The sequence below is a fragment of the Xiphophorus couchianus genome, chromosome 9 (genome assembly GCF_001444195.1).
Source record: "Xiphophorus couchianus chromosome 9, X_couchianus-1.0, whole genome shotgun sequence".
Lineage (NCBI taxonomy): Eukaryota > Metazoa > Chordata > Actinopteri > Cyprinodontiformes > Poeciliidae > Xiphophorus > Xiphophorus couchianus.
The window spans coordinates 20,311,870-20,324,326 of NC_040236.1; the positions used below are offsets into that span (position 1 = coordinate 20,311,870).

At 42.8% G+C, this 12,457-nt stretch overlaps 2 protein-coding genes across 4 annotated transcripts in view; one reads left to right on the top strand and one right to left on the bottom strand.

Annotated features, from left to right (window-relative positions):
* Window positions 1–12,457, bottom strand: part of paics (phosphoribosylaminoimidazole carboxylase, phosphoribosylaminoimidazole succinocarboxamide synthetase) — a 23,311-nt gene continuing 10,854 nt past the window's right edge. Inside the window, exons 1-12 of one of the 3 annotated variants that reach the window (XM_028028214.1) lie at window positions 7,627–7,960; window positions 6,552–6,629; window positions 6,162–6,310; window positions 4,324–4,363; window positions 4,042–4,239; window positions 2,382–2,560; window positions 2,124–2,303; window positions 1,932–2,045; window positions 1,762–1,845; window positions 858–1,038; window positions 598–756; window positions 1–280 (exon numbers count right to left, since the gene is read on the bottom strand). In XM_028028214.1, coding sequence (XP_027884015.1) covers window positions 114–280; window positions 598–756; window positions 858–1,038; window positions 1,762–1,845; window positions 1,932–2,045; window positions 2,124–2,303; window positions 2,382–2,560; window positions 4,042–4,239; window positions 4,324–4,363; window positions 6,162–6,310; window positions 6,552–6,629; window positions 7,627–7,906 — 1,809 coding nt within the window. In that variant the 5' untranslated portion in view covers window positions 7,907–7,960 and the 3' untranslated portion in view covers window positions 1–113. Of the gene's footprint in view, window positions 281–597; window positions 757–857; window positions 1,039–1,761; window positions 1,846–1,931; window positions 2,046–2,123; window positions 2,304–2,381; window positions 2,561–4,041; window positions 4,240–4,323; window positions 4,364–4,832; window positions 4,935–6,161; window positions 6,334–6,551; window positions 6,630–7,626; window positions 7,961–12,457 lie in introns of those variants that run through there. The other 2 variants (XM_028028215.1, XM_028028216.1) reach the window with 2 other exon arrangements.
* ppat (phosphoribosyl pyrophosphate amidotransferase) overlaps window positions 4,950–12,457 on the top strand; it is an 11,934-nt gene continuing 4,426 nt past the window's right edge. The window contains exons 1-3 of the mRNA XM_028028217.1: window positions 4,950–5,113; window positions 11,445–11,511; window positions 11,692–11,898. Of these exons, the coding sequence (XP_027884018.1) occupies window positions 4,986–5,113; window positions 11,445–11,511; window positions 11,692–11,898 (402 nt within the window). The 5' untranslated portion in view covers window positions 4,950–4,985. The remainder of the gene's footprint in view (window positions 5,114–11,444; window positions 11,512–11,691; window positions 11,899–12,457) is intronic.

Below are 12,457 nucleotides of genomic sequence, written 5' to 3' on the forward strand. Positions count from 1 at the left end.
CAAAATAAATGGGCATTTTATTCATTCTTGTTTTAATGGAATGATTCAGGAAGATCTACAGTTAAAGGACAAAGGCATGATATGGGTTTAGGGCACAAGTCGGTCTAAGCTACTTAGAGGCTACAAGCTTGTAGTTTTTGGTCAGCAAGCTTCAGAGACACCCATGTGTTGAGCATGGAGGCCCTGATCTTGCACCACACCAGGTGGTTGCTCAAGCCGATGATCTGCGCCGCAAACTGAGCCGCGGCATCAGGAGCGAGGATCGTGGAGCAGCCCAGGCCTGTGGAGGACACGGAAGACAAGAAAGCTTAGCGGCTGCGACGGATCAACCCGCCTCCCATTAATGCAGTGCTTCTCAATTCCAGTCCTCAGTCCTGCTCTGCATGTTTTAGATGTGCCTCTATTCCAGAACAGCTGATTCAAATGATTGCATGACCATCAAGTGCTGCAGAAACCTGTTGATCACCCATAGATTCAATCCAGGTGTGTAGCAGAAGGGAAACACCTAAAACATGTAGGGCAGGGGGGCCTGAGGACCGGAATTGAGAAACCCTGCATTAATGGAACAGCAAACAGGACGCCAAGCACTCTGCTCACCACTCGGCAAACGGAGGGATGACCAAACGTCTTGCGCTCCCCAGTCTGGAGTGAGAGGGGGGCAGTTGATGACGGGATAAGCGGTGTTTCCAGACATCACCGGCCCCAGGCCATTACTCCTGCCAGCTACAGCCACGAATATGGTAGGAACTCCATCACCTAGGGGTGAAAAAAAAAACAAAAAAACACACACACATAAGAGATGAGGGATGGGGCAAAAACACCACTCAGTTAGCCCTCTCATCTTAAGAAATGCATACCTTCATATTCTGCTTTAATACGGAGTGTTTCATCTGGGCCTTTGTGAGCAGAGGTGACCCTCAAGATGCAGGGGAGTCCGTAGGAGGTGCAGGCCTTCTTGATTTTTTCACAGTGAGCCATGTCAGAGGTGGAGCCCATCAGAACAACCACCCGGCCGCTGGCTTGGGGCTCCAGGAGGAGCTACCGATAACACAGTGATCAATACCCACAATGAGCACACTGCAGGAGATAATGTTGAAGGAGAACACCAACTAGTGCTGCAGAATACTGTAAATATTGTCCAAGGGTGGATACAAGAACAGCAATCTGTATGCTCACTCATCCTTCTGGTGGTATGTTTTTTCATATTTCCCCAATAACCCCTTGAATTTCAGAATGACAGACAGTTTTTGAAATGGCCACCATTTGACTCATAAACCAATTATTGCCATAAACTGTTTCCTATTTTTATGACTTGGATGTCAGTGGCTAGCTGTGCCCACCACTGACAATAACCATTGTCAGTTTTAGTGAAAATATACATGCTCCACTATAACCATTTTGAAAACTGTCCACCGGGAAAAAAAAAAAAAAAAAGAGTTCATTTGTATTGCTCAAAATATGTAGGCTATGATTTGACACTAAACACCTAGTTGGAAATTTTAGTGTAAAAATCGTTTTTCATGATGACAATGGTGGCCATCTTGAAAAAAATCAGAACATTATCAGTAAATATGATTTGTGGGTCCAATTATGTACGATTTGTCACCAAAATTATTCATCTGCTCAGGGACCGTCTTGGAAAATTGCCACCATCTTAAATTTTTTCAGTGGCTAGCATGTGAACATTTTTGCCGAAATATTCAACTATCTGCTGCACTAAACCAAAGCATTCCTCAGATACTGATATCAAGTAAATCCTACCTGGACCCTTTCAGAAACCCACTCAAAGTTCCTCTTCACCATCTGCATCGCTTCTGGTGTAACTTCTTTCAGGTCTCGATACACCTAGGGGGGGAAACCCAAAACATTTTAGCCTTTACAGTTCCCTGAAAGTGCATCATCATACAATAAAGATGATTATAATTTCTGACCTGCTTGTCTTTCTGCTGGCTCCGATCCCCAGCCGGCCAGAGCCTCCACGAGTCGTTGTCGATGACGTCAGCGAGAACAATCTCCCGTGTTTTAACATTCACACCGAACTCAATCTACAAAGATTTTAATGGGAAAATAAAATAAGTTCTGTTGTTGGGCAGAGTAAATAACCAGCAGGGGCGACTACCTGCCTTCATGTCCACCAGCGTGCAGTTCTGAGTAGTCCAAGCCTTCTCTAGAATCTCAAAGATGGCCACTGTGCTGCGGTTCATGATGTCCACCTCACACTGACCAATGGTGAGCCCAGCCAGGCTGAACTTGGCCGCCAGCACCTGCTCCTCGGACCACTGAGGATCGTTGTTGGCGTCGTCCTAAAGAGAACGACAGTCATTCAGCTCCCACCCATTTACGGACGGCCGATTTCAATCATCGTGAGCCTTCGCGCTTACTTTGAAGAACATCTCCATCTTCAGTGGGGTGAAGCGGTAACCCTCTTTGACTCCCGGGTTTCTCTTCAAAAAGGACCCAGTCGCCACTCTGCGACACACCCACTCAATGGGAATCATCTCACAGTGGGCAGCGGTGAACGCCGTCTCTGAATGTTGCTGCACAAAGGCAGTCTTAATGCCTGCAAAACAAGACAAGGTGTTAAGACTCGAGCTTAATTCTAGCCTTGGACTTTAGAAATGCATTCCAGGTTTTTGAAGGAGTGCCAGACATTTTTTAATGTCCAAATTCAACCCTTTTTCAAACTCGGAAACAGCCGTCCATTCTTGAGCATATTTTTCAAACTTAGCACAAGTGTGACAGTACTAAACAGAAGAGAATATTCATGTTTGTATTGCCTTAAACGCACAAAACTTGGATACATCAGTAGCTATACGAGCGAACAAATGTGTAAAGTGATGGAAGGGCATGTCAAATGAACGGCTGTACAAATGGTCCGCTCCAAATGGCCATCCCAAATCTGTTATTTAAATGGATGGAAGGATGGGCAAAAACAAAGGGATGAGTGGCTTGGTTAGGGCAGATCTAATTTGCCCCTCATCCCTTATAAAACACACCAATAAACTCCCAGCCTTTCCAGAGTAGTTAACAAAAGATGATAAAATAAAATGGCTCAATCATCATTTCAAGAACTGAATGGCTGATTGTTTAAACAGAGAGAACTTCAAAAAGCCGTCAGCAGTGTGAAGACAGGCCCCATCCCTCAATGTAATTCTGCTTAATTAGAACGTGACCGGCCAAGTTCTGGTGAATTATGAGAAGAAAGTCACAAGACGGACTTGGCTGCCGCTTGATTTACACACACCAGACTGAAGAGGCACATGGCAGAAAATCAGCCAGTTACTTCTGCATAAAGGCAGAGAAAACGAGTGATTTGGAGGTAAATTCGTTCATAGGTGTACCTTGTCTTTACAGATAGCAAACACCTGACATTACCTCAGGTGTAAGGTGTCCTTAGTGGTCACCTTACTGATCTCTGGCCTTTCCAATCAGGATCACACCAGCATTCATGTCAACCATTAGTACTCAGCTGCTAATAAGACTAAGGTTATCGCAATAAGCAACAAATCGCTTGAAAAATTGAAACAAATTCAATAATTTTCCATTTGCATGACTTATCGTTTCTTTAGTCCAGTGCATTGGTCTCAACCAGCCCTGTTTTTGAATAAGACAGTTTTGTCTACAGAAACTTGATAATTCATTTTATTTATTTATTTTAGGTATATAAAATGTCTTCCAGTTCTATTGCTAAATGTTCATTATAATTTTATTGAGTTTTGATTATCTGCCTTTGCATTCTTATGCCATCACCATTATGTTACCTGAAAATGGTCTCTAAACAACAATATTATTGTGTATTGCAATAAATTATGTGACAATTTCTCGTCAAGCTAAATTTGTTATCGCGACGGGTCCTAAATGAGTTAATTTTCCATAATATTGTCAGAGAGCAGGTGGGAGGAATAATGGGCATAACCCTAAAATATCTTGAGGAATTTGTGTGAAACTTGCTTGAGGGCAAATGTGACACATCTGCACCAGCTCACGCTGCAACCTGCAGCACCAACACCTTTGGGTTCACAAACGTCACCAAGTCCTCACCGGATTCCTGGAGAAGTTTGAACACGCAGCAAGTCGTCTTATTGGCGATGGCAGCCTTGCCCTCCATCTGATCCTTCCTCGCTGCATTCCCAGCGGTGATCTGGTCTTTGGACTGCACCAGAACCAGTCCCGGCTGGTCCACCAGCTCGAAAATCTGCTTCGTCTTCCCCTCACTCAGCTTCTGGCCGATGTTCAACTCTGAAATCACGCACAACAGCGAGAAGAGAACTAAAGTAGGTTGCGTTTAATTACTAAAGCATGAGTTGATTTTTCGTGCAGTACCTGTGCTGGAAGCCATCGCGTTGCTCGGTCCCAAACTGTCCTAGAGTACAAACCAAAGAAAGTTGTCAGGGGCAGCAGCAGGGAGGCGTGGAGGCATGCAGCAGGAGAGGGGACGAAACCGAGCCTAGGCTTACGTTCACTGACAGCCAATCACAGCCTTCCACAGACTCCCTCAGCCAATCACAGCAGCGTTGTGCAATCACATGGGTTCAGGAAGCTCCAACACATAATTTTAAGGAGAAAAACTTTGGAGTGCCACCATTTTTAAGTTCGATAAGAGAATCGATCTGTCGAAAACCAGATCAACACGAGACAGCAGGTCTAGTGACCAAGCGGGATAGTACAAACACTTGTGTTTGTGATCAAATTCCGCTTTATTCATTCATTAAGAGTTAGGACGGCTTGTTTCTTCGTTGAAAACCGTCTTAACCTTTTTTTTTCTCCCCCTTACTCTTGATTGAATTAGTGTTTGGGCTCGTGATGGCGAGTTAAAAACGGCGTCATCTGACCTGTTTTTGTTCGCCACGTTGTGTCACACAAAGCACGTGTTCGCTCAACGGTGTACGTGCACGCGCACGCTGCTTCGTTCGGGGGCAATTGGGCACGAGACCGTCCGTTCGGGCTACCGGGGTAACCGTTGGACTCGCAGCGCCGCGGCCAGCATGGAGTTTGAGGAGTCCGGTATCGGGGAGGAGTGCGGGGTTTTCGGCTGCGTGGCCGCCGGAGAGTGGCCCACCCAGCTAGAGGTGGCTCAGGTTCTCACTCTGGGACTGGTGGCGTTACAGCACAGGTAAGCGTCGGGAAGGTTTGCCTTGAGTAACGACGGATAACTTATAATTTTTTTGGCTAATGGCTCTCTCTAGACTGGCTTCTCTCCGGTGTCAAATTCAGGAGAAAATAATAATTATAATAATAATAATGCAGGCACGGTTGCCTGAACTCTTTTGTCATGAGCTTAAGTTAACTCAAACCTGTAAACATTTTATACATTTAAAATTTACTATTACTCGCGTTGGAGTTTCTGTGTGACGTTTTGAGTCCGCTCAATATTTCTAAGTAGAAACTATGCGAAATTTGTGCTGTAAAACATTTAAAGTTACTACTCGGACTTCTTTCTATAAAAGCCATTAAAGCCACTTTATATTTAGGTTTCGCATACAGTACAACATATAAAATTTTATTTTGCCGTGAATCGCTATTTAAGCAATGTGGAGTCTACCCTCCCAAAAACAAACTTCCAGGCGCACTTGCCTCTGGTGACATCACATAAGGCAACTGATCAGTGTTGAGCACATCTTTTCCATTTTTCTCATGTTTTTTTTTTTTTACGGTAATCTTCACATTTATCAATTTGAAATTTATTCTACAAAAGAGTTTCCTAATTTCATGTAACAAGGTCAACATGTGTGATGTAATTCACACAAAGAAAGAAAACTGCAGGATTGGCAGGGTTTGTCTATGTTTGATAAATTAATTGATGAAATTCAATTTTTTAAAAAAAATGTCATTAGTTCATTTCTAACAAGTTTCTAAGTACACCTTGGCCACTTGGTTTGGTTTAATTTCAAAAAGAAGAGAAAATAAAAATTAGCTCATGATTAACAAATAAAATGTTAAAGAAATTGTAATGACTTTTTTATTTATTTATTATACCTAAGTGACATATAACCCTTTTATGTGACAGAAACAGAAAGCCAAGGTGTGCTATGTATTGGATAAAAAAACTCTGCTTCATAGTAAGTTTGACTTGCTGCCATTAAATTATCAGCCTGTAACGCTTGAGAAGTTTTTTTGTTGTTGTTTTTTTACTGTAGGTGACACTGGTTTCTAACAATTACCTGTGTTTTCGGGGGTGGATTAGAGTGGGCCATGGAGCACACGGATTTGATCTTTATTATGGGAACATGCTCCTGCTCCTCTTTGCACTGTGCCTCCACCTGAGCACGGCCTGCATTCAGTAGTTTCGCTGGTTTCTGGTATGTGGAGTCTGAAAGTAAAAACATCGGCATGCTGTGATGTCATTACTGTCCTTCAAACATAGTTTGGGTCACAGTTGACCTAATCTGGCATTGTGCGTGTCTTTTATTAGTTTTTTGTTTTCTTTGTTGCTACAATTATATCCTCATCTCGTTATCAGCCTCTAGCAAATCACGGGACAGAGCCCTCGCTCATTTCGAGACATCATGGGACATGCTCAGTGATGAGAGAAAGGAGGGATTTTTAAAAACCTTGATCCACAGCTTTTCTCTTCGTTCCTCTGTTTGCTGGAAAGTTGACGTCTTTTCCCACCAGACTCTCAGAGGGGCCTGCAAACACCATGCAGCAAAAAAAACAGTGAGGAAGTAAACTCAACAGCTTAATCTTTTTTTTAACCTAGTTTTTTTCATGCTTTTCGGGATATTGATACTGTGAAAGTTTAAGTAATTTTAAGTTTTGAATATTGGGGATATGTTTGGACTACTACCTCATGCTAACATTAGCTTTATACTCAAAGTGAGCATTTTAGCTAACCTTACGATAATGAAGGTAGTAAGTTGTTAATATTAGTAAATGGTGATGATAGAAGTGTTTAAGTTAATATTAGCATTTTTGCACATTTTAGCTTTTACACTATTGTTACTCAATTGAATATGTTACTGTAGGTTAATATGCTAGGAAAAGTCCTAATAACATTAACATTTTAGCTCATTTTGATATAAAAGCTAAACTATATGTAGTGAATGGAGGAAATCAGTGTCAGTCAGCATGCTATTGATACCCCAAATGCTATTGACTACATTTCAGCTAACCTTAGCATTGTAGCTTACTTTAGCATGCGTACTGCTGTTTGCATTGTACATGGATAACATCACCGGTGGTTAACATGCTAGTTTAGGGAATACTTTAGTTAACCTTAGCATTTTAGCTAATTCTGTACATTTTCATGACATTTAACAAAGACAAACTGTTTGTTGTTTTAAACTTTTTAAGGCTTGAGTGATTAAACCCACTGAACCTAATTCTTCTTTACAATCTCAGATTCGGTTCACTTTGACAGGCCCCGTTTACATTTCTTCAGAAATTGTTTGGACTTTTACTTTGTAGACAAAAGTCCAAACCCTACGATCCTATTTTAAGGGTCAGTGTGTAGAACGCATTACTTTATTAAAGCAATGCAGTACTGACATTTTATTCTAAAACAGATAAAGATATTGAGGGTAAAGCGCTGCCTCGTGTTTATGGTTGGTTTAAGTCCCTTTTTCTTGTTTAGCTAAAGAACTAAAGGTCTGTTAATAGTATTTAGACAAATTATGACCAGCTCACTCTTTGGGTTGTGATGTTGATCCGACTGATGCTCCCTGATTTCTCGCAGCCTCAGATCATCAGTGTCTGTGAGTAGGCCAGAATCACTATGACAAGTTTTCTCCTCCACTGCTGCTCCTCTGCTTGACTTTGCTAAGCAAACGTCAACCCGATGGTTTTCCTCACAGATCTGCAAGACTGGAAGTGGGCCCGAATGCAAGGTGTCAGCAGCCCACCTGCCAGGTAGCGAGCCGTTTGGGGCGTGCGTCATGATGGCGTCCACTTCATCATAAAACCTCATGAGACGCTTCCGCTCGGCTTCGTCCGTCTTGCTCCTCTGAAGGGACCGGTAGAGGTACTTGAGGTTTTTGTACTTGGTGTGGCACTGCTTCCAGTCGCGCTCAATGCCTTGCTGCATGAGCCGGTTGGAGATCTGGACGAAGATGTCCCTCTTTCTGGTCGAGCTCTCCAGCTGCTTGCACACGCGCTCGTCGGACCACACCTGGATGAGAGCTTGCACCTCCTGGTCGCTCCAGTTCCGGCCAGTGTCCGACACCGTGACCACGTGGAACTGGTCTGAGCTTGGGGAGTCTGCTTGAGTCAAATGGGCCTCTGTGGTGCAGAAGAATAGAGGTAGTAAAAATCTCTTTGATCCAGAGTTCTTGCACATTTCGCTATGTTAAAATTTCATAATTTTTGAGGACTCTTGGTCGGTTTTACCCAACTTCATTGTATAAATCAAAAATTTATGGCAGATACAAAGGGATGCTGTGAATATGGAACTGGATAATGAATGAGGCTGGATGTAGCACTGCAGCTAACAATGATTTTAGTAATTGATTAATGTTTTTTTAATTACCACTTAAGCTTATTTTATACAATATTTTAAAAAATGAAAATAAGCACCCAAATTCCTTTTTTTAAAAACAATAGAATATACATTTTATCGCCTAAATGCAATCACAGATTTCCTTTAGTGAACGTTTGGTCATTTGTAGGAAAGGATGCATCTGAACCAAAAAAAATACTGTAACATCAAGACAACAGATCTGTTGATTAAACCAAAAGGTTCTTAAAAGGAGATTTTATTATTTTTTTACTCAATCTGAAGTTATATATGTTAATTATGATTTACCTCCTTCCTCTTTAAAACATATTTAGAAACGAAAGCATTTCATCTTAAATACAAATTGTATATATTTTACAGTTTTGGCTTAACATCAGCTTTGACTCCATTCTTAGTTCCATTCTTCTGAATACTCTAGTTAATGATCATCAATTTACTAAATTAGATGACAATTACTTCAAGAATCGAGTCATCACAATTAATCTAATTTACTGTTTCAGTCTTAGATGGATGATGGAATGTTGTTGGATGGATAAATTGACACTGGATGGATCCATTGCATGGATTAATTAACAGACGATGGAAATGGATGAACATTGATTGATAAATGTTCAATGGACAAACAGACAATTGATAGGCATAGATGAATACATTATGGAGAAAAATGGATGGATGAATATACAAATGAGCAAACGGTTGGATTTAGCACACAAGTAGATGTTGGATTTTGAACAAAGATGGATGGCTGTTGGGTAAATGAATGGATAAAACCTTTAGGTAATGTGAAGATGAATGAAGGTCAGAAATAAACATTTTCCATATGTTACACAGTGAATTAGATTGAAACATTATATCATACCTGTGCCTCTCCATTGTGCTTCTATGTCTCCATCAATATCATAATCATCACTGTTGTCGTCTGAAAATATAATATAGAAAAATTAATTTTCCTGAATTCAAATGTATGGTGTGTAATCCATCAGAATAGCCCACCATCTTCAATCTCAATGATGATCTCGTTGTCTGACGTCGTGATGGATCTTGTGTTGCACGGCACCGTCTGTAGCTGGCCCACCGCCGCGTCTACGTTGTATAGTCTCTTTTGCATCTCCTCTGTCCCATTCTCCAGTCCCTGGTTGAGCAAGATGGCTTCCACCTCTTCAAAAAACTTCATATACCTTCCAGGGCCCCCGGCTCCGCTGCCCGCGGCAGCGTGGGCGCTTTTCGCCGTCTTGTAGTCGTACTTCAAGTTCTTGTATTTGGTCCGACACTGCTTCCAGTTGCGCACCACCCCGAACTTCCTCTGCATCTGGCGGGCCATCTCTTGGAAGATGCACTTGTTGCGCAGCGTGCTCTTCAGGCGCTCGCGGACGCTGCGGTCGGCCCAGACGCACAGCAGCGCCCGCACCTCGTCGTCCGTCCAGTGGCGGCCGCCTTCTTCGGTCACGTTTGGCGTGAGAGGAAGACTGGGATGCATTCTAGCCTTTATTCCTACAGACACACAGACATTTCTATCTAGGGATGAACCGATCCACTTTTTTCATTGCCTCTATCTGAGGTTTGGTTTTGGTCTATGCCTACCACTACAGAAATTTTGTGCTGAACTGACTTAAAACGTTTCTTTTTTGTAAACATAAACATATACGTATGTACTGAGTTACAAATATATTTGATAACTCTGCACCAGTACAGCACATTTAAATACAGTTATAGCCTCCCAAGCTTGGTCAAACAAGTAAAAACTGCACAACTTTGAATTTGTTCAGTCAGTTCAATTAGGAGTACAGCAGCCTAATGTAAAATAAATAAAAACAATAGGTTGACTACCTTGGTCAAACATGTAAAAATAAACTGCAACAAAGTTTCTTTAAAGTGCAACTAGGAATTCTAAAAAACCATGAGCAAAAAGCATAGAATTAGACTGAATAGATCAGCCCTTATATATCGAGCACATTGTCACTGATACCCGATCTAGAATTTTCTAAATCAGTGCATCTCTACTTTTACATTTGTTAAAACTTTTTTTTTTAATTGGGGAAATAATTCAGCTTTTGGAGCAAGCAGGCAAAAAAACAAAAAACAAAACTTGTATAACATGCTTGCTCTTTAAGCAAAGCTGAACGTTTTAAGCAGTGCTACGGTTTGTGGTAACCCTAGATTTACCTTCATTCATTGGCACTGAGACTGAGGAAATGTAGATGGCCTCCACCGGCCTTCCATCCAGTCCCGGGGCAAAGCCGGCTGACGTGCCCGCCGCCGCGTCACCCCTCCTGCTCTGAAGTCCCAGACTCCTGCTTTTAGCCTGACACTCCCTCCAGCCGCGCGCAACGCTGAGCCGCCTCAGCCGCTCTGAAATCAACTCGAACGTGCCTCTGCTCTCTGCGCCGGGCTTAGCTCCAACCTCATCCCACACTGACACGAGAGCCAGCACCTCTGCTTCCCCCCATGGCCTCTCCGGCGAGCCGTGCTCCTCCACCACCACCTCCCCGTCTGCCCCTCTTTGTCTCTCTGTTCCTCTCTCCATGTTTCGAGCTGACCTGGAAACGTTTTCGTTTCCTTGGCCCCCCCTTTCTATCTTTTTTTTTTTTTTTTTTTTGTCTCTGCTGCCCGGTTCCCTAGGCAACCAGGCGGTTAAGCCTGAGAGCAACGCCTACGTGCTGAAAAGCAGCCTCACCACTGGCTTAAGCTGTGTGCAGAGGGGGCGGGATCAAGTGTAATCTGAGAAGCAGCTTGGTAAAATGGACTGAAACTGCAGCAAGACGACTCTCCATGAATGGCAGCTCCACAAATGAGAAGCTCCTTTGTTCTGTTTCTTTGTGTGTGCGTGTGTCCCCTCCTCCAGCTCTGGTTCCTCTTTTCTTCTTCATTGCCTAAATCAAACCGGTTTGAACTGCCTCAAGGCGCATTATCAGAGCTAAGTTTGTTGGACCATGGAATCTTTTATCAGGACTCCATCTTAGCAAAATTGACGATTTTGTTTTTGTTTCCTCAGAGGTCAGGAAAGTGCTGGGATTGTCACAAGCAATGGAGCCAGTCCGCCTACATACACGAGCCACAAGGTGAACGAGTTGTTTAATTCACACACGCATCAAACGTGCCCTCAGATCACACACCTCACACCTCAACACTTCACCCTGAATCACCTTAATGGCCGCTCCGGCCTCTCCTGGTTTGTTTCGAGGCCCTTTCTCACTCGAATCATCTGATTTCAAACAATGATCCCTCTCGGCATTTCTCAGGGCATGGGATTAGTGAGCACCGCTTTTGCACCAGAGGCTCTGCTCCAACTGCGCTACGGGAACCTTGGGATCTGCCACACGCGCTACTCAACGACCGGGTTCTCGGAGCTGCAGAACTGCCAGCCCTTCGTGGTCGACACGCTGCACGGCAGGATCGCCGTGGCGCACAATGGAGAGCTGGTCAACTCCCGTGCCTTAAGGAAAAAGGTGAGGACAAGCATTATATGTTATTTGTGATTAGTATTTATGCTTCAGGCATAAATACATTTTTCTCTCTCATTTTTTCATTTATTTACTAATTTTATTCCAGCTCGATAGTTGTTTGTAGCCACTGCATTCACAGAGATCCCAGTCTGAAATGAAGTTTTTAGTTTGACAACAAGCAAATTCCTCTTGGGGATCAATAAAGTTTATTCTATTCTATAAAGCCGAGTCTTTATAGAATAGAAAACAGCAGGATCGCCGTGGCACACAATGGAGAGCTGGTCAACTCCAGTTGACATAATCAGCGTTTTAACAAACGCTGATTATGTTTCATTAATAATCGGTGGGCAGTATTATGTAAAATGAACGTTTTTGAGCTTTATGTCATGTTATATTATACGTTATCAAAACCTAAAGTACCTAAAGTGTTGTTTTGATTTCTTCATGCATGTTTGAGAAGTGGCATGGCAACCATTCAGCTGTGCAAATCACCTGGGTGAACCTAGCACTGCCTTGTATTTTTGACTTTCTGTGTCAGAGCAGCTCTGCCCCACGGCTCCCC